Source organism: Cydia pomonella, chromosome 28 (assembly GCF_033807575.1).
Source record: "Cydia pomonella isolate Wapato2018A chromosome 28, ilCydPomo1, whole genome shotgun sequence".
NCBI classification, from domain to species: domain Eukaryota; kingdom Metazoa; phylum Arthropoda; class Insecta; order Lepidoptera; family Tortricidae; genus Cydia; species Cydia pomonella.
Window position 1 is genome coordinate 3362265 of NC_084730.1, and position 22706 is coordinate 3384970.

General features: G+C 37.5%; 1 protein-coding gene across 4 annotated transcripts in view; it reads left to right on the forward strand.

The window, feature by feature from the left end:
* The window catches only part of LOC133533073 (glycogen [starch] synthase), a 61832-nt gene extending 41624 nt beyond the window's left edge, over window positions 1-20208 (forward strand). The window contains exons 16-19 of one of the 4 annotated variants that reach the window (XM_061872012.1): window positions 1737-1818; window positions 2917-3049; window positions 7712-7978; window positions 13891-20208. In XM_061872012.1, the coding sequence (XP_061727996.1) occupies window positions 1737-1818; window positions 2917-3049; window positions 7712-7978; window positions 13891-13988 (580 nt within the window). In that variant the 3' untranslated portion in view covers window positions 13989-20208. Of the gene's footprint in view, window positions 1-1736; window positions 1819-2916; window positions 3050-7711; window positions 8004-13890 lie in introns of all 4 variants that reach the window. The other 3 variants (XM_061872014.1, XM_061872013.1, XM_061872015.1) reach the window with 3 other exon arrangements.
* Window positions 20209-22706: the final 2498 nt, after the last annotated feature.

Sequence of the window (22706 nt, forward strand, 5' to 3'; positions counted from 1 at the left end):
GGAATAGTATAGTACTTACAGCCATAAAAATATTTACATTCATAGATATTCGAATATTTTTAAGGCTATAAGCACTCTTTTTACGCCCGCTTGATAAGTTTTGTTAAAGTTTTACTCCCATAGTTCCGATCACTGGTAATGTGGCTAAATAAGTTCATATTATACTCTGTATCTTTAGATATTTAAATAAAAATAAACAAACAATTTGAACAGTTATGGGGTAGGTATAACATTTTATTAACTGACACAAACGGGACTTCATCGCGTATTAAGTTTTAAATTTACCTCCGACGTTTCGAGGACGGCGTTGTCCCCGTGGTCTCGGAGAAGACTGGCTAAAGTTGACATCAACATCTTCTAGCCGCGCGAGTTTTTCGAACTACCCGCACTTGATTTTGGGTAGTTCGAAAAACTCACACTCATCACAAAAGTTATGGCCAGTAAACCAGTTTTTTGGCAAGTTTGATGCCAAAAATCTTAAGACAGTGAACTTTAAAGTAAATATGGTATACTGTATCGCTTACAGCCGTTGCTGTTAATACGATAAGCTACAAAAAACATTAGAAACTAAGGGATTCAGATCGAAGGTCATTGGCGTTAGAGACCCCCTTAAGTCACAACTACTAGTATTGTATTCAACCGTTGTATAAAGCAAGTGGCGTGGGTTGTTATAAAGAAATACGCCACGAGCATTAATTTTAGGCCTACTTACTTATACAACGTTGCATACAATACTTTTTCTACGACTGCTGACTTATAAATAAAATGCAAAATTAATTTAAAAAACTGTTTAATATGGAAGGTAGAGTTAAGGAATAGAATCTCCATATACCAAAAACTGTCCGACAAAAAACTATAAATAGGTGGCGCTACAATACCTAGAATACTTGAGAAAAAAATCGGATCATAGACAGCCCACTTCACTACGTCAATAACGCCTAGGTTCTTAGCTACTCTAGCGCTACTCTGGAGAGATTTGGAACTATTATTTATAGCTGACAGCTGGACACTTAGCAACAGTTCTACCATGAGAGATTTCACTCCTCTTAAATCCACTCTTCATAGTTTATACAATAACTCGGCTCGTACAACTCAAGCTAGAGTCTGGCTACTGAAATATTACAAAAATTTATGGCGGGAAATTCAAAAAATCTTGGGCTGGTCACACTTTGTGTAGTACAAATTATTACACAAAGGTACAATATTAGCTGGACACTTTTGCAACAGTTCTGCCTATGGAGATACTGTTCCTTGCCTCTACCTTCTATACTGTATAAGCGCGGGATACGTCAAAATGCAAAATATTGTCTATGGTGAACTTTGTTTTTAATTGACGTTCACTAGACGGTGATGACATTTAAAAATAGTTTTTGTAAGTTGGCAGCAATGCATTTTGTTTGAAAACTGTATTAATTTTGATTTTGTTAGGTTGGTAGCCATTAATCGCAGTATCGTTGTGGCGATTTTAAAGCCCAAGTGCTATTATAATGAATAGTCAATATAGACTTTTCTTTAAACTTATTATGTATGTTCATAATTAGTGTTCATAAATGTATAAATGACAGATAACAGTAGAGGAGTAGAAAATATGCTTATAAGCCCCTTCAGGCGGCTATGGGGCAAAGATGAGAGAAAACGGGAATCCATAAATACATTGGTTGCTTTGGGAAACTAACGTGAACAAGTGTACCTATATCTTGTATCAGATATTTATTAATATCTGTTTTTTTCGACAGGATGTCAAGAAGGCAGCGTATCATTCAAAGAAATCGTACGGAGAGGTTATCCGATTTGATGGATTGGAGAAATCTGGGAATTGTGAGTAATATCTAATTATATTTATATTCTTGAGTATTGGGCCCTGGGCACTCCCAGTCTTTTGCATTCGTGGCATATTAGGCCATATCCACTAGGCCACCCGGTTCACGGCGATACCGGGCGGTAGTGGTACTTTAAACCACTAGAGACAAGGCAAGCTAACTCAATATGGCATTTTTTTTAAAGAAAAAGCGGCGAGTTCTCATAAAAAAATCGGCCAAGTGCGAGTCGGACTCGCGCACCGAGGGTTCCGTACAAACCTGTAGGTGTATATTATTATATGATGTAACTAAAAATTTACGGTTTTCGCAATTTTTCCTTTATCTGTGCTATAAGACGTTGACTCGTACTAAATTTCAAGATTCTGAGTTCACGGGCGGTACCCTGTAGGTTTTGATTCCCTTGCGAGTGTCGAAATTTTGCGGAAATTTGCGGCATAAACGGCTGTATCTTTTGATTGCGTTGGTTTAGAAGTTTGATTTTTTCTCAGCTCCAAGGGACAGTAGACCTGAGTATATGATATAAATTCCAGCTTGATACCTCCACCCGTTCCTAAGAAAAAGGGTCTTGAAAGACAGACGGACGGACGAACGGACATCAAAGTGATCCTATAAGGGTTCCGTTTTTTCTTTTCGAGGTACGGAACCCTAAAAACGTCAATTTCTTGAATTTTTTACAAGCTTTTATTTAACTGGCTCTGTTAGTATCTGTGTGGGTCAAATCTTGAAAGCTAATGACCCCCTTTCCCGATTTCCGATTGAGCTGAAAATTTGCATACATATGTAAGTTGACAATGCAATATTATGGTACCATCGATCTGATGATGGAGACAGGAGGTGGCCATAGGAACTATGTGATAAAACAACGCAACCTAATTGTGTTCGGGGGTTTTAGAAGTGCCTCGATGAGTATTAGTTGGGGAGAACTATTAGAAGAAGTATTAGAGGGCGCGTGCGTTTTCCTCAGCCGAGGCACGTCTACACTGGCCGGTTTGTGCGCGAGGCAACGTCTTTTGAACCCAGCGGGGGTCCGTCCTCAAAAATTCAAGTGAGTTTAACCGTGGTATTGAAATATTTAAAAAAAATATTTATATTTCAGTACTACCGCCAAGCGCGAGCCCAGGCGCTTAAGACCGTGTACCCAGACTACGTAGACCAAATGGACATCGAGTTAGGGAAACGATTCAACTACCCCAGACCCATCTCTGAACCTCCCAGCCCCACACATTCTAGTAAGTATTTATAACCCTTTAAATTACTTTTAAGTCAAAATAAGCTATTGTAATATTAATTATGAGTTTAGCTCTGGTTTCCTAGGATATGCCGTCATATACCGTCCGTAATATCAGTGGGGAGACACTAGAGCGTTCGGTCATTCTCGGCGTTCGGCTCAGCATTGCTCCGAGCAATTATTAGGGTTGGCACAACTTGACGTCCCTTTGCGTGCACAACCACAGACAAGATAACTTGAATTTTGACAACCCTAAATAGCCGAAAGGGATAGTGCCATACATTAGAACAAGACAGCATAATTCGTCCCTGGATCGCTGTCAAACTTCGGTTTTATAGGAAGTGTCATTTCTGTACTGTAGTACTATTTTTTAGCTTTAACAATAATATATTCTGTTAAAATAAGAACCGCACCATTTCGATACTTCTCTGAGATTCCCACGTGACAGGCTGAGCCTTATGTGGGGATCAATGTACATCTCTTGTAATGCCAAATTCTTGAAATATATAAATTCTTTAAATTCTTTTTTCTCCAATATGCTTGGAAATGTTCACCTTATTGTAGCAAAAATAGTACGGAAAGTTCTTCGTTATGGTCAAACACAAATTAAAAAAATTCAAACCATTATTGTCGTGTTTTAGCGGACGGGTTAGTTATTACTGTATTCTTTTTACTTTTTTAAAACATGTATGTACTAAGGAAAACGCATACAGCCAATTAATATAGCCGCGGGCTGCGTCTACACAACCCGGTCAGCATCATTTCAAGCTATAGGATAGAGTCGTGTAACGACGGCGTGTATGATCGTGCGAATACTGCTTAATAAAATCAAAGACTATATAACTTTATATTTTTTTAAGTACCTAATGCGTGCAAATACAGCTTATATTGCACAATTATATTGAATGGTCCTGAATGGCTGAATAGTTGTGCCTTTAACTTTTAAAAAATAATTAAAGAGGGAAATAGTTTTTGACTTTTTCGATTTGAGTGCTGGTTGATGCTTAAATTATGATTATTTTACCTGATTTCCTGGCATGTTTGGAGAAAAACACTATATATGCCTCGGCAGGAAATGCAATTCGTGGATTCGTCTTCTTTGTCGGACTCCGCTTCGGGTCGTCCGACAAAATCGACACCCATCCACGTATTGCCCTTTCCCGGCCTCTGTAATAATGTACTAATAAATTCTGCGGTAATACAGCGGTTGAATGACATCACTAGAACGTTGTCTATGTTAACAAAATGGCGCGGTTTACTAGAGGGCGGTGATTGAAGGAACAGTATTTTTGCGTCCGTAATATTACGGCCGCTACATGACGGCCCCACTATCCTTGGTAACCAGGGCTTTTGTGGCATTGCACACTTAGGTATATAGGAAAGTGAAGAGTAAATTGGACACTATTGAGTGCTGATAGATGAAGAATTTGAGTGGGGGCAGAAACAATAGGAACGGAAAATGCCTTTTTTGCCGCACAAGTGCAGAAAATACTACATTGTAGAGTTTTTGCGAGGAAATAAAAAAATAATTATTTTTCTATTGTTCAGGTGACAAAATTTTCATATATCTTCAAATAATTCGTCCGGGAGTTAACGAAAAAATTAACTATCAACTTTGTGGTCGCTTGGATGTCTCTAAGCGTAAGTTTGTATTGTGTATCATTATCATTAGTAATGATATTATATTGTATTGTATACTATATTGTGTGCAATGATTCATTACACACAATATAGTATACATAGATAGAATGAACATCAAAGTTTTCTCATCCCATCAATTATATTTTTTTTTTATCTGCCTCATCTTTAATTTAAAGCGTTTTTCTTTTTTTATTTCCTCGCATACATTGTATGATACATTTGCGGCAGTTAATTTCCGCACTTGTATCACAATAGTACATTACCATACAGGTGCGAAAAATAGGAAATTCGCAACGAGTAGGGATAAATTAAAACGCGACTGAAGGGAGTGTTTTAAATGGACATAAGTTGCGAATGACCTATTCGCACATGTATCGTACAACGTTTTACAGTAAATATGACCCTTTAAATTTTGGACATAGTTACATAATGTGCTAATTTACGCACTAGTGCGGAAAAGTAGCATCATGTGTACTGTAAACTCGTTTTAAGCGGATAGGCGTATTAATACAAGTTGAAGCAGCCATTGTAAAATGGTGTATTATGCGAGAAATTATGTCAAACTTATATATAATATCGTATTAAACGGGTTCAACTGTAAAAGTGTTGATTAGACAGATAGCAATTACATTTTTTTTATATATATCTTATTATTTGACGACTTGTTTGGCCTCGTGGGTAGTGACCCTGCCTATGAAGCCGATGGTTCCGGGTTCAAATCCTGGTAAGGGCATTTATTTGTGTGATGAGCACGGATATTTGTTCTTGAGTCATGGGTGTTTTCTATGTATTTAAGTATTTATATATTATATATATATCGTTGTCTAAGTACCCACAACACAAGCTTTATTGAGCTTACTGTGGGACTTCGTCAATTCGTGTAATAATGTCCTATAATATTTATTTATTTATTAATATTATTTCAGCCTCTTCTCAAAAATTTATGTTCCCAAGTGGTAAATCCAGTGGTAGGTCGATTTTTTTAAAACTGTAAACATAACATTAAAGAGGAGACTCTTTCCACATAGATTTTCGTACATTGACCCACCCTTTGCTATGTCTTCTATTTCATGCGCATAATTGTATTGGACCCGGGTACCTCCTTAAACTACTTCCAAAAGAGAGTTATGGGCATTGTGAATGTCATCTCGCTTTGTGTGGTAGGGCGCAGCACAGCGGATGTCATTTCAGATCTAGAGCAGAGCCCAACTGGGGAAGTACCTCCACCTTACAGAAAACCGCAGCCAAAAACACTAGACCCTACTCATAGTGTTGTGTTCCTACCGGTACCTTACTCGGTTGCCAGAGCTCAACGAGGGTGCGGAGTGTTAGGGTCAATGCGCATGTACTCCTTCAGAGTTGCAGGCGTAAATACGCTACGGAGACTGCTTACCATCAGGCGGGCCGTATGCTTGTTTGCCACCGACGTAGTATAAAAAATATTGCTTTTAAGCTCGCACAGTGACTGACAACCGGCATCATGGGCGGGACAGAAATATAATTACGTGCGTGCAATAGAGATAGCAACAGGCGAATCAATGTATGAAAATCTATGTGGAAATCGTCTCTGCTTTAGCATGTTTCACAACAAAAGATATCGTTAATTTTTTTTTCATTTTGTTAATAATAATTTGTTTAGATATGGATGTATGTTTATAATGAATATCATTTTATGTCTGTAATTAGGATTGAATATTAATGTCATTTGTAATAAATGTGGCTTTCCATTACAGAAGGGTTCTTATGCTTCAAGTGCAATAAGGTCCTTTCCATTTAAAAATTCCAACATAAATTCGATAGAAAGGCCCTTATTGACGACCAGTCTGGCCTAGTGGGTAGTGACCCTGCCTATGAAGCTGATAGTCTTGGGTTCGAATTCCGGTAAGGGCATTTATTTGTGTGATAAGCACAGATATTTGTTCCTGAGTCATGTATGTTTTCAATGTATTTAAATATTTGTATATTATATATATCGTTGTCTGATAACCCACAACACAAGTCTTCTTGAGGTTACCGTGGGACTTAGTTAATTTGTGTAAGAAAGTTTTTTTTTAATACTACGTCGACGGCAAACAAGCATACGGCCCGCCTGATGGTAAGCAGTCTCCGTAGCCTATGTACGCCTGCAATTCCAGAGGAGTTACATGCGCGTTGCCGACCCTAAATAATATTTAATAATATTTATTTATTGCACATGAAGTATCCCTCGCACCCTTCTCTCATGGAAAGTCACAAATAGGCTCATTGTATTGAAAAATCATGGTAGAAATTAGTAGTTGTCATTTGTTTATACACGGTGTAACACGAGGAACCTGAAAGATTTTAACCACGCACTTCTGAGGCAAAAGGCAAAAGAAGGAAAAAACATTATATGAGTTTAAGTAAATTTCGCAAAAAAGATTTTTTTTTTTCAAATTTTTGACTGTTTTTGTACATATAAAGTTAAAATTAAGGTAAAACTGGCACTAAAATGATTTTTTACCTTTTTTTGTAAAACCTAGTTTTTGCAAAGGTTACTTGTCAATTTTTGACATCTATCAATGAGGATATTTAGACTACACCCCATAATGGCAAAAAGTTTTCCACTAAGTTACAATAAACGAAGAAATTCAAAGGTGTATGTGAAGTCCCCAATCCGCATTGGGCTAGCGTGGGGACTATAGCCCGAGCCCTCTCGCACATGAGAGGAGGCCTGTGCCCAGCAGTGGGACGTATATAGGCTGAATTATTATTATTCTTATATTATTACAATAAATGTTTTTTTTAATTGGTATTAACTCTGGAACTACGCGAAATTCAGAAAAGTTTATATGACATTTTAGTCTCTAAATGTGATCAGGAATACACTATTAAAATCTTTCGGTTTCCTCATGTTACACCGTGTATAACATTTTTATGTGTATTTCTTTTCAACCATTCCCAAATTCTCATGTCTATTTGTATATTTTGGAACTCAATGAAAAGTTTTCAAAACCTATAATACTATATAACTTAATATAATTAACTAAATAATTAACATCAGTACGCAACCTCCGGCCGACGTACACAAACACAAAAGATATCGACACTCAAACCGACAAGCCCTCCGCTACGTTCAGCATTCAACAATCCCTCGAGCTCCTCGACATCCAAAATGCACCTTCCACCGACGGCATAGAGCTCAATTTCGAGAAGCCATTCAATGAGTCAGAGAATGAGAACTATAGGACGCCCAATGAGAATTTTCTGGAACCCCTGAGCGAAGCTGTGGTGGAACAGATTGACCAGCTGATATCAAAGCTGAATGACTGTGCGGATAAATAGGGTATATTATGGTACAGCCACGGACTTTAATTCTTAAGCCAGTATTCTGCCTTTTCGCCGAAAACTGTATTGCCGAATTTCACTTGCCAACCAACTTTTCGCAGACGTTTCATTTGGCCGAATGACTTTTACCAAATAATTATTTCGCAACCATTTCGTTTCCCAACCCCATAGTTGGGAAATGAAAATTGCGTACTAGGTTGGGTTAGGTTAGGTTGGATTATAGTAGGATTCAACAACCGGTTTGGCCTAGTGGGTAGTGACCCTGCCTACGAAGCTGATGGTCCCGGGTTCAAATCCTGGTAAGGGCATTTATTCGTGTGATGAGCATGGATATTAGTTCCTGAGTCATGGGTGTTTTCTATGTATTTAAGTAATTATAAATATTTATATATTATATATATCGTTGTCTAAGTACCCTCAACACAAGCCTTATTGAGCTTACTGTAGGACTTAGTCAATTTGTGTAATAATGTTCTATAGTATTAAAAAAAAAACTGTAGACGTCTTTAAGAGTTTACCCCTCTGTCGAAAAGCTCGGCCAATGGTCATATGTATTGTATGGACTGACGTTTATCTGTCATACATTTGACATGCCCCTCCCCCGCAAAAATCGGCAGACTGTTTTGTACAGAAAATAACAGTCAAGGCTTGTCCAGTTTTCAAATCCTCCAAGATAGTAGTAGTAGTAAAACACTTTATTGTACAAAAAGAAACACAAAACAGGAAAGAACGCACATCATTTGTACAAAGGCGGACTTATCCCTTTCAATGATCTCTCCCAGTTAACCTTATTATGTAAAGTTGGGAAATGAAATTCGTCCAAATGAAACTTCTGCGAAAAGTTGGTTGGCAAGTAAAATTCGGCACACAATTTTCGGCGAAAAGGCAGAGAACCCTCTTTGGTACTGACAACCAAATTAGCTTGAACCCTCAATGGCACAACTATTAACGTCCGTGACTGAACAGTGTTGGATCATGGGTTCAATTTTGCGTGTTTAACGGGATGGTGGCACCAGTATCTACTATACCTAGTCTACATAGTGGATTTATTAGTTAACCTAGTCATCGCTAATATCGATACGTTGTCGTTTTGCACCTACGAACAACAACGCGACAAATTCAAAATATTATATCTCCTGTTTCACGGTTTACGGCATGAATGAAGAGAAAAAAAGTTGTAGAGAATCAAATTCTGAACAATTTTGCTTCCCACCTTTTTTCCCCCAAAATCGATATTCTGGAAATTAAACTTAATTAATTAATTACCCATTTCATGCCGTAAAACATAGGAGATAATGATAATATTTTAAATATGTCGCGTTTTTCACGTTTAATTTCCAAAATATCGATCCTAGAAGAAAAATTGTGAGGACCAAACTTGTAGAAAATCAAATTCCCTACAATGTTTGTTCTTACGGTTTTACTGTAAAATCAAAAATGGCCGAGTTATTCAAGAAAAACCGTTTTACGAATATACACAGGAGCCTGATTCAGTCTACTATTTGCATTTACATTCTCAGTGACCCCCCCGAGGGACCTACGAAAAAAAATCCAAGAACTGATTATTCTTGAACTGATTGGACCCGGGTACGTCCTTAAACTACGTCCAAAAGAGAGGTATATTGTGAATGTCATCTCGCTTTGTGTGGTAGGGCACAGCACAGCGGATGTTATTCCAGATATAGAGCAGAGCCCAACTGGGGAAGTACCTCCACCTTACAGAAAACCGCAGCCAAATAACACTAGACCCTACTCATAGTGTTGTGTTCCTGCCGGTGAGTAAGGTTGCCAGAGCTCAACGAGGGGGAGGGGGGGTTCAGGGTCGGCAACGCGCATGTAACTCCCCTGGAGTTGCAGGCGTACATAGGCTACGGAAACTGCTTGCCATCAGGCGGGTCGTATGCTTGTTTGCCACCGACGTAGTATAAAAAAAAATATTCACGAGTAGGGTCGGTTTTTTTGGATATAATGACTGTACGAAGGGTAAGCTCTTAAAGGCGATTACAAATGTTAAATCCTGCAAGTAGCCGCATATATTAAGATAATAATATGAAATACATTATTTTTCACTGCTTTTTGCGTTTGAATTAGTATTATTTAGGGTTTGTTTTCGTTAGGGTGTTCTGTAGTCACGTATAGTATTAATAAAATTATAATAAGTATTCAATAAGTAGACTAACAAAAACATTGAACAGCCAAGTATAGTTCGTGTTATCCAAGATGACGCGCAATTTGTCAAATATAATCTTTAATTTAATGAGAATAGGAGTCAAGGCCCGCGTCTTCATGAATGACACGATCTACTATAAATAACTGGGGGCTTACCGCAAAAACCGAAATTCACAAATTGCGGAGATCTTTCTCTTTTTATGTCACTAAGACATAATTAGAGTGACAGAGAAAAATGCCCGCAATTGATGAACTTCGATTTTCGCGGTTACAGCCCTGTTTTCCTCATTTTTTGTGAGCTAAGTAAAGTTAGTAAGTGAAGGTACTATTTGGCCTAAATATTCAAAACAAACTCAACATTTTATTGTTAATACGTCGGCTGGGAATACGTTTGTGCCAAATCCATTTTTTAAGCAAAATTGTTTTTTAATGATTCCTAAAATAACAAAAAATATGTTATATGTACATAATTGACAGTAATAGGTTTTTAAAAAACTTTACTGTTCAAAAATGTTGTGCCATTTTATAGGATAATTTCATAAAAACAGGACATTAGCACAAAAATTGTGACATATCCAAAACTTTGTGCCATGTCATACTCATTACTCATCAGAAACGGATATGGCAATAATAGAAATGCTTTTATTTCCTGATTACCACTCTATTCAAAATATGTGTATAGTACTAGTTATTTAGTTAGTTAGTGCTTCTGGGCATTTTCCGCAAATCGACAACCATTGTGCCTATTTTGCGTGAAACGAGGTAGCGCTACTCTAACCACCCCAGCTCCTCCACGAAGCCTAGCAAAGTTTTCAGGTTGCTAATTGCCTCTCCTAGTGTGCACGGAGTCCCTAGGTATTTGTTCCTGTATACTTCTACCTGTTTGCAGTCTAGGAGAATATGTTTTGTTGTTTCTTCTTCTTCCATGCACGCTCTGCACATGGGGCTGTCCGTTTTACCCATATTGTGTAGGTGTTTGTTAAGTGTGTTATGTCCTGTAATTAATCCTACTATTTTACGTAGTTGGTGTCGAGGTGTTTTCAGTAGTATTTTGGTGAGTTTGTGGTTCAGTTCCGGTAGAAAATCCTTAGTCTGCCTGCATGTGTCCATTTCATTCCAGTATTTATTGTGCAGTTGTCTGTGATGTAGGTCTAGCTGGTTGTGTATATAGGATATTGGTAGGGGTATGATGGGCTCGGGTCCATATGCCGGCGTTTCTGAGCCTTTCCTGGCCAGTTCGTCCGCTGCATCGTTTCCTCTTGATCCACTATGCCCCTTTATCCATTGAATTGTTACTTTGTTGCCTTCTTTGCTCACTTCCGTGAGGCTTCGATGACATTCGAGTATGAGCTCTGAATTAAGTTTGTCGCTGCATAGCGCTTGTAGTACTGATTTACTGTCTGATAGTATTAGTATATTTTCGTGTTTCACCTTTCGTCTTGTTATGGCATTGCAAGCTTCTATTATTCCCACACATTCAGCTTGGAATACCGTGTTATGTTCTCCCAGGGGTTTTGAGATGTGTATGTTTAGGTCCTCCGAGAAGACACCACATCCTGTCCCTTCAAATGTTTTTGAGCCATCTGTGAATATTCTTAGGTTTGTTTGGTCTAGTCCTTCTTTTGGATCTTCTGTTAATGATATGGCGTATTCTTTCCAGAAGATCATAGTTTTTGGTGTTTTGTCGATGGGCGCCTCCAGCATGGGTAGTTTTGAGATCATATTTTCATAGATCTTCTTGTGCGATGAGCTGAAGGATGTCCATAGGTTTAGCTTTTTCAACCGAAGAGCCGTGGCAGCCGCTTCTTTTTGTATATATATATATGTAATGGTAGGAGTCCTAGCATTATTTCTAGCGCCGCAGTCGGAGTAGTTCTCATACAGCCCGTCGCAGCCACACATGCTAGTCTTTGTGTTTTGTTTAGTTTGTCTATTACCGTGGTTAGCTGGGTGCTTGGCATTATTACCATTTTGTATAGCCACAGTATGATGTGAGGAGCAAGTCCCCATCTCTTGCCCATCATCCTCTGGCATTGCCAAAAGGCTACTGTTGCTTTGTTTAGTTTAGTTAGTGTATAGTACACTAACTAAACTAAACAAAGTAAACACTGAAGATATTATGAACATAATTACTTAACTATTTTTGAACATTTCTGCATATTCATTTTCTCTTTTTTGCATACACACACACAAACACACACATACACACATACACACATACACACACACACACACACACACACACACACACACACACACACACACACACACACACACACACATACACATGTTTAGATTTATAAGTTAAACTCAGTATTAATGATACTAAAGTTTTTCAATTTTTATCTAAAATTTATATAAATAAAACATCTCCTGCAACTAAATTTTTGGGGAGGAGCGCTGTTTACCCTAAAGTACAGGTTATACCTATTTAGGAAGCAGAGTTTCTAATTTAAGGAAATCTATGTAAATTGATGTTTATGAAATAAATTCATTCATTCATTCATTCAAGTACTACTGCACTACCTTAATATATGGGCAATAAAGTTGTGTACACATATTTTTGGCACTTTTTTCGTATCGATATTTTCAGACGTGATCGTACATATGTGGCTAAATGATAGATAAGTTGAATATTTCCTAGGTATAAAACCTTTTTTTGCCTTTCGCTCTTCTGCAAACCGATCTGGGTAGTGACCTAACGGGTAGTGGTAGCCGATGGTCCCGGGTTCGATCCCGGTAAGGGCATTTATTTGTGTGATGAACACAGATATTTGTTCCTGAGTCATAGGATATTCTATGTATTTATATAAGTATGTATTTATCTATATACGTATGTATATCGTTGCCTAGTACCCATAATACAAGCTTTGCTGAGTTTGGGGCTAGGTCGATCGGTGCAAGATTATCCCCAAATATTTATTTATTATTTGACGACCGGTTTGGCCTAGTGAGTAGTGATCCTGCCTACGAAGCTGATGGTCCCGGGTTCAAATCCTGGTAAGAGCATTTATACGTGTGATGAGCATGGATATTTATTCCTGAGTCATGGGTGTTTTCTATGTATTTAAGTATTTATACATATTTATATATTATATGTATCGTTGTCTAAGTACCCTCAACGCAAGCCTTATTGAGCTTACTGTGGGACTTAGTCAATTTGTGTAATAATGTCCTATAATATTTATTTATTTATTTTATTATTTAAGGTAAGTGCCGTATGCTACAAACGTATTCTCACCTGACGAAAAGAGCATTATTTTGTGTAGATATTTTTCAATACCTGAAGCCCTAGTGTAAATTTATCCGATACCGTGACGTGACGTACGCGTTTGCGTTAATTTTCATTTTAGAAACAGCGCGCCAAGCGGGACGTTTTGGAAACTCAAAATCCCATACAAAATGAGAATTAATGCAAACGCGTACGTTACGTCACGCTATCGGATAAATTTACACTAGGGATACTGCCCTTCTACTTTTTCTGCTGTTGACTTTACTTTTTTGTGGTAGTTTTTTTTTTATACCACGACGGTGGCATACAAGCATACGGCCCGCCTGATGGTAAGCAGTCACCGTAGCCTATGGACGCCTGCAACACCAAAGGCATTACATGCGCGTTGCCGACCCTTTAAAAACCTGTACACTCCTTTTTTGAAGAACTCCATACTGCAGCCCCTCGGGAAAACCTCGGCACGAAGCTCATTAAATAATATGCACATTTTCTAGGGGCAACTACACCTGCAGCATCAGTCCATGGCTCAGACGACGAAGACGAGGTAGACGAAGAAAAGGAACTGGCTGAATTGAGGATCAGTGACAAATAAAAAAAAAAACAAAAAAGTTCAATACGGGTAAGTCACATTGGGGCCTGTTTACACATTCATTAGTGTTTATTGTGAGTTCACATACTCAGTTTCCCAGGTAGGAAATGTGTGAAATTGGAATGAACACTACAGTAATTAAGCGCTGGTGGCTTAGTGGTAAGAGCGTGCGTCTTGCAATCCGGTCGCGGTTTCAAACACCGGCTCATATAGTCGTTAGATTTGTAGCTGGCCCCCAACGGCTTATCCTTTGTCTATTGTTAATTAAAATGGCGCGTGCCACTACCGTTATTTAATTACAACTCCTATGGTAATTGGAATAAAATTCAAAATGAACAAATGGAAAAATAATTTGCGATTTCTTGTGTGGTCCCTATACGGTTAGTGAGTGCCGGCGAGTCGAGCGCTACCTAACCAGTCTAAAATGTGTCCTCGATATGCGTAACAAAGGCGCGTTATCGGGGAGCGCACTTACACTGGTTTTTTGAGCGTCGGACTAGCCCGCGCTCAGGTGCCAATTAGAATTATACGACCTTTTTTTTCAGGTAGTGGCACGCGCGGTTTTAGTTAACAATAGACAAAAAATTAGCCGCTTCGGGCCAGCTTCAAATCGAACGACTATACCAATGTGTTTTCGGGGGTCTCTATTGTTTCCCGTAAAATCATAATGTATTGTTTGTCCGCATTTTCGTTAGTCATAATTTGTTTTTTTTCTCAGAAACGCGTAACTATTCAGGATTGCCATAAAACAAACCTATCTTTAGGATAATCTTACGAAAATCCTGAAAAGTTAACGCTTTCAGAATTATGACTAATGATAATCTGACAAACATTACATTATGACTTTCAATAATTATAACAAAGGGATCCGGTCTTTCGGAACTCCTGTACGAAATATCATTTGATATTTACCAGTCGCTTTTCGGTGAAAGAAAACATCGTCAGGAAACCGGACTAATCCCAATATATAAACTAGACCTCTAGTTTACCCTCTGGGTTGGAAGGTCAGATGGCAGCTTTCGTAAAAACTAGTGGCTACGCCAATTCTCGGGATTAGTTGCCAAGCGGACCCCAGGGAATGAGCCGTGGCAAAATGCCGGGACAACGCGAGGAAGAAGAAGGAACACTAATCAATGTGTAAACAGGCCCTAATGTGAAGGCCAGCCACACATACCCGTATTGACTTTAGGTATCTTCTAATGTGCACCTTATCGGCTAAGATATAGAGTATAATTTAGAAAAAACTATACTTATATGCGCTTTTATCGTGAATAATTGATTTTTTTAAGTTACACTTAATTACGACCCCGTAATTATTTTTTGAACATTTACCGAGCAGCAATGTTTGCAACAACAATGTACTGCAAACATTACGATATATAACACGACATTACGAGATACGAGCTTTTTAAAGCAACTGTCAACAGGCGACCGTTATTAAAGTTACTATAAAAAGCTCGTAACTCGTTTTGCTTTACATTGCGAGCCGAATTATTTTGCATGGTTTATATTTTCATTGTATTTCTAAGCAAAAGTTATCTCAATATACTTGTTAGATCCTATGCTAAACACCGTTTAAAGGTTATTGAATTTACACGCTGTATGTACATACCTAAAGACCTAAAGTTAAGTCCAAAAAGCAAACCGTTGATAGTTATTTACTTTGCAGGGGGCAAAGTTGTTGCTTAACACCTTTGGCTAATATTTGATACCCGAGCAAGCGAAGTATTCTAAAATTATGAAGGCGAAAGGTTCAAAAATTTAATCTTGAGCTTGCGAGGGTTTCAAAGAATCTTGAGCCTGGTCTAGTGGGTAGTGACCCTGCCTACGAAGCTGATGGTCCCGGGTTCAAATCCCGGTAAGGGCATTTATTCGTGTGATGAGCTCACGGATTTTTGTTCCCGAGTCATGGGTGTTTTCTATGTATTTAAGTATTTATATATTATATATATCGTTGTCTAAGTACCCTCAACACAAGCCTTATTGAGCTTACTGTGGGACTTAGTCAGTTTGTGTAATAATATCCTATAATATTTATTTATTTATTTATTCAAAGCATTAAACAAACTTTGCTCCCATGTGAAACACAAAATTGTTCACTACACCTAGGAAATAATTACTAATCAAATCTAAACGAACGCTATTAACCTTTCGAGACCCGTGGTCTCCCTGGGTAGCCAGCTTAAAAAACCAATGATGGAATGTCGCTATTTTAGTCCGGGTCTCGAAAGGTTAAATATTTATCATTTTAAAGTCAATTCTACCAGCCAACATGAGAATGAACTCATTGCGTCAACTTACTTGACTTACAGAAAGATAAAGAGCTGGTGTAGTGAAAAATATTTGCAAGAATTAAGTTAATGAATTTATGAATTCTTTTTTTGTCTTAGTGCAATATCAGGTAAAAAGACACTGTGCCGTGTTTAAGAGAATATATTTTTCTAATGTTATTTCTGTTAAAAAAATTAACTTGCCTTTTTATATAGTATGAATTTATTTTCATAAGTTTTAAGATATTTTCTTAAACTGATTTTAATTATCAACTATTATCGTATGATAGCTATAGTCTGTATCTTTAGGTATTTAAAAAAAGGTAAACAAACAATTTGTACATTTTCGGGTAGTTTTAATATTTATTGGTTAACCAACCAAATACAAAACCGCCTGGATCTGTCACTGAACGACCAGACTTTAAACCTACATTATTTGATCATGTAATGTTTTCATCTACCCTCAGCTGCCTTAAGGAGCCATTTGAGGGTAGATTTTGTTTACCTTTTTTTAAATACCTAAAGATACAGACTATAGGAGAGATCCTTAATATGAATAAGTTTGTATTTTTCTTTATATATATATTACGAATATATGTCCCAGGTATTTAGCCTAACAAAAGCAATATAAAAAAATCAAAAGTTTTTCGAAACTATTTTAAAGTTGTTATAAAATTTTCGGTAAGAGGGTTTTATTTTTACGGATTTTAGAATTGTTATCTCTTTTTATAAAATTTTAGATAAATAATTATGTATTTAGAAAATGTTCTTCCACAATTGGATGAAAATGCTTGTAGTATTTTAAATATCTTTTATAATTATGGTAACAATAAACATGAGAATAAATAAAACCGGCCAAGTGCGAGTTGGACTCGCGCACCGAGGGTTCCGTACAAACCGGTAGGTATATTTTATTATATGATGTAACTAAAAATTTACAGTTTTCGCAATTTTTTCTTTATCTGTGCTATAAGATATTGGTTCGCACCAAATTTCAAAATACTGAGTTCACGGGAAGTACCCTGTAGGTTTTGATTCCCTTGCGAGTGTCGAAAATTTGCGGAAAGATGCGGCATAAACGGCTGTATCTTTTAATTGCGTTGGCTTAGAAGTTTTATTTTTTCACAGCTCCAAGGGACAGTAGACCTTAGTATTTGATATAAATCCCAGCTTGATACCTCCACGCGTTCCTGAGAAAAAAGGTCTTGACAGACAGACAGACGGACGGACGGACAACAAAGTGATCCCATAAGGGTACCGTTTTTTCCTTTCGAGGTACGGAACCCTAAAAAGCTGCAAATTTATATGAAAAGTTTATCAGAATTGTCTAACGATTGACATGTTCAAAACCTAATATTTTTAAATATTGAATTGGATCATAATTTCTTAAACTGCGATAATCAGTCCAGTTTTTAAGGAGTTTACCTTCTAATAAAATTGTTCGTGAAAGTTATTTCCTCAAAGGCTAACTGCGAGAAATCCCATATAGGGATAAGTTCGCCTTTGTTGTATTTAATTTACTCCTTTTCCTTACTCGCTTGCTTTACCTGATTTTGCTGAAGTTTTTCTCTGTGGGTGCCTTAGTGAGACATACGACATCCGAAGCCGATCGTTCGGTTCCGAGTTGCCTCAGGTATATTGCATTTTTGGCGAAAATTGTATTGCCGAATTTCACTTACCTAACTACTTTACCGAAGAATGCTAAAAATATCATGGAGAGATCGAATAACCAATGTAGAAGTTTTGCAAAGAATGAAGAAAAAATTGGAACTTTTGGAAACAGTAAAGAAAAGAAAGATCTCATACTTTGGACATATATATCGTAACAATAAATATGTAATTCTAAGGAAAATAATAGAAGGCAAAATAGAGGGTAAAAGAAGTAGAGGAAGAAGGAAGCTAGCCTGGATGGATAACATTAAAAGCTGGACTCATATTAAGGACGCTGCTAACCTGAGCAGAATAGCAAAAGATAGAAATAAGTTCCGAGAGATGGTCGCCGACGTCAGATGATGACATGGCACAAAAGGAAGAAGAAGAACAACTTTTACTAAATCATTATTTCGCAACCATTTCATTTCCCATCCCCATAGTTGGGACATTTATTTATTTAATCGTACGGCTTATACAAAAAAATAGGCAGTTACATAAATATTACAGAATAAAAATTACATTACAATTAAAATTAAATGTCAATATTCAGAGCGTTCAGCCACGCAATTGCGTCGGGTGTTAGGCGCAGCAGGTCCTCTGGTGGTCCCGAGTATGAGTTGTTGGGAAATGAAATTTGTGTACTAGGTTGGATTATGTAAAGTTGCGAAAAGTTGGTTGCCAAGTGAAATTCGGCAATACAATTTTCGGCGAAAAGGCAGAGAACCGTTGCCAAGATCTACGGACGGTTCATATTTATTCCCTGTTGATTGCTACTATAATAAAGACATACATTTTTTAAGATTTTAATGATCGTTAGCGATGTCTGTTTAAAATAGTCTTTTTACTGCCATTTTAGTGTTAAGTGTCGTAATGTTTTTCAAACTATACAGGGTGGGGAATCCGAACGGATCAATATGGAAAATACTTAAAGTAAATAAGTAATGATTTGTTAAAATTGTAACTCGTAGGTAAATAATGACCGATTAATCTTATTGAAAACCAGGCTGTCCATTGAGTTTTAAAAGAAAGTTATAATAATGTAATCAATGATGTTATAAAACTATAGTTAGCTTATACTCATATACAAGGAGCACAAAAATACTTCCATATTTATTTAGTTACGTCCGAATAAATCTGTTTTTGTGATTAATTATCGCTTACTATTTATCTTTGTTCCACTCGTTGTTGAACATAGGGTTGTCCCTTTCTCTTGTGATGTGCGGGAGCTCGTTAGCACGTGGACATCTGTCGTTTGCCTAGGCGCGGCTGAAGAGCATTCTGTACAATTGTCACAAGTACAAGTATTTTTTTTTAATACTACGTCGGTGGCAAACAAGCATACGGCCTGCCTGATGGTAAGCAGTCTCCGTAGCCTATGTACGCCTGCAACTCCAGAGGAGTTACATACGCGTTGCCGATTCTAACCCCCCCCCCCTTGAGCCCTGGCAACCTTACTCACCGGCAGGAACACAACACTATGAGTAGGGTCAAGTGTTATTTGGCTGCGGTTTTCTGTAAGGTGAAGGTACTTCCCCAGTTGAGCTCTGCTCTAGATCTGGAATGACATCCGCTGTACTGTGCCCTACCACACAAGGCGAGATAACATTCACATGAGATATTTGACTTTATAGCAAAAGTGAATAGCCCACTAAGTAAGTACTATAACCCTGTGACCGACAACAATGGCCACAGATGCGCACGATTGCAGTATAATATTAACCTTCACACGGCCACGGGTGTTATTTATAATAGGCGTGGTGTTGAAAGGGTTAACAATGATTCTGAAGCTGTCTCCTAAGGTCCAGCCATACAAATGAAATATCCAAAATTGACTCCTTAAATTTGAACCTATAGTGTAGGAAATAGAGTTGATTTTGCTTTGTTTGAAAACGGAAAGAAATAAAGCAAATTCAACTCTGTTACAATTGAATATGATTTAAATTTCATGTAACTGAATAAGTCCTATAGGACATTGGGCCTTAGAAAGATAAGGGTCTGACGCTGGCCATTTCATATTGATAAGTTTCAGATTCCCCGAAACGACCCATTTGGATAACCACCCTGTATTCAAATATACTATACGGTATATCGATTTGGAAATAAGTTGCGTTGACGTAATTCCTAGTAATTAAATTATTAACTTAATAGTTTTCCTCGTTTCATGTGAAGTTTTCCGTATAAATAAAAAATTAGGTCAAAGAGCATTGAACTTAAATGATTAAGTAATCATTAGTTAATTGATTTGTTAATTAAAGTGCCATATGATCCAGTGGTTTTAATAAAATATGTTTTTAATTTTATTTTAATTTGTTTTATTATCAGACATGGAAAATACCTTTTATGTTTTTCATATATACTATTAGAAGTACGGGTAGTAATGCTTATAATTCTCTTCTGTGTTGGAAGATGCTCGTAGCTTTCGTGATGAATATTGCCTGTACCAATAGGGAAGTTACTTGAACGCCAAGAACACCTAAAGGCGTCGTAACGTGTCGTGCCCGCAGCGCCAAGGACAACTATAGGTGTTATGGCGGACGCTGTCAAAGTAACCTTCACACTTTCAGGTAAGGTTTACATGAGCTCCCTCGCGCCCGGCAGCTTGACGTTTGAGTGATGTTTGTGTTTATGGAAGGTAGAGGCAAGGAACAGAAACTTCTTAGGCAGAATTGTTGCAAGTGTCCAGCTGTCAGCTATAAATAATAGTTCCAAATCTCTCCAGAGTAGCTAAGAACCTAGGCGTTATTGACGGAGTGAAGTGCGCTGTCCATGATTAGATTTTTTGTCTTGTAGCGGTAACTCGCTACCCGACCCGCTCCGCTTATGGCGCTTGAACCATCGGCCAGACGCGCGGACACAAAGGGGCAGCGCATACGTCACACGTCCCGCACGCCGCGCGCAATACCCGCCGTCGCCTCGAGGGCCGGTTCCCTCACTGCATCGGCACCCGACACTCGCTCTCTGACCGCGTTCATATGCGCCCGCGCACTTGTCTTATATAACTGCCGCTTACGTAAATTCAAATTGTAACGTTTTTAATTTGCTATTTTGTTCATTATAATTTCAAGTTGAAGTTGCTTTTCTCATTTCTTCGCTTCTCTGCTATCGCCTTGCTTCGCATACGAAAGCTACGTGTAGTGACCGTTACGGTACCCACAGTCTCAAGTATTCTCGGTATTGTTGCGCCAACTATTTATGGTTTTTTGTCGGACACTTTTTGGTATATGGAGATTCTGTTCCTTGCCTCTACCTTCCATATTTGTGTTAATGACAAAGCGTTCAAAAGGTGGAATAAAAAGCAACAGAAAATTCCTACAAAAACGTAGATAGTAGTTATTTTTTAAAATTATTTCTATTTAATAAGTCTGGTAGAACTATAAAGAGTAGGTAACTTAACCGTGACGTCACCTGTTCTGTTATTCATATAGTGACCGTGCGCGTTGGAGGGTCTGCCATCTTGTGGCTTGAATCGGAACCATAAACATGTACATTTACACGTCACGTGTTTTCTTGTGCATAGTAGGTTCTGCCATCTTGTGGGCTACGTCGGAACAATAAACATCACAATTACGCCTCGCGCCAAAAATCTGACGGCTCCTGTGCTGCCTCCTACAGTTCATGCACGCTTCCTATAAACACGGTGGCTAATCGTTTTGACAGTTCGAAAAAAGAAACTGATTTGACTAGTCAGCCAAGTGGGTCTATTGTTTCCCATAAAGTTTTGAGTCATAATGTATTGTTTGTCCGCATTTTCGTTAGCCATAATTTGGTTTTTCTCAGAAACGCGTAACTTTTCAGGATTGCCATTAAACAAACCTAACCTAACCTATTAACCTAAGGATAACCGAAGGAAATTCCTGAAAAGTTAACGGTTTCAGAGTTATGACTAATGATAATATGACTATCATTACATTATGACTTTCGATAATTATGTGAAATTCATAAAGCATTTCGCCGCCACGTCAATGAAGTAATAGTGTCATCAACGTCACGTCGAAAATTGCACGTAGATATACAAACCGGAGCAAAACTACCACTTGATATGAAGTTGTGGCGTGTGGGGCACGAAATGTGCTGACTTTATATTAAGTCAATGGCGGCGAAAAGGTTAAATCTGATCGAGTATGTAACTATTTTTTTTTAAGGGAAAAAAAATAATACTATTAATGGTTATATTTATTTTACAAAATTTATCTGGATAGATGCAGACCAAGACAAGTCTCCAACGATTTGGATAGCACACGTACGCAGTGCAAGTGTTATTTTAAACGTCAAAAAAATAACACTATCAAAATCGTTGCAGATTTATCTTGGTATCTCGAGCAAATGCGGGGTAAAAATTAAGGATTTAGGTATATTTTTTTATTTAGTTTATTGTGTTCTGTTTCAATCGTATACGTTATATGTATGTAGTCATATAAAAATACTTTTTGTAGAGCCGTAGTTTACATAAATATTTGAATTGAATTCTAACCTACGAATAAAAATAATTACCTACTTTAAATAAACATTCTATACCTAAAGCTTACAAATAATAACTTAAAATATAGCAAAATATATTCTAAACTAACTTTGCATCTAGTTGAAAGAATAAAGTGAAGAAGTGTAAATAAACGTGAAGTTTCATAGAAATTTGACATCTTAATATTTTTTAATTGCATGCAACAGATTTAGCTAAAATTCAATAGAAATGGCAAATAATGTAAACAAATATGACGGATTTTGTTTGCATTTGACATATGACGTAACATTTAATATTATTTTTTCTAGTGTTATATTATAGAGTGCGCGCGCAACCGCG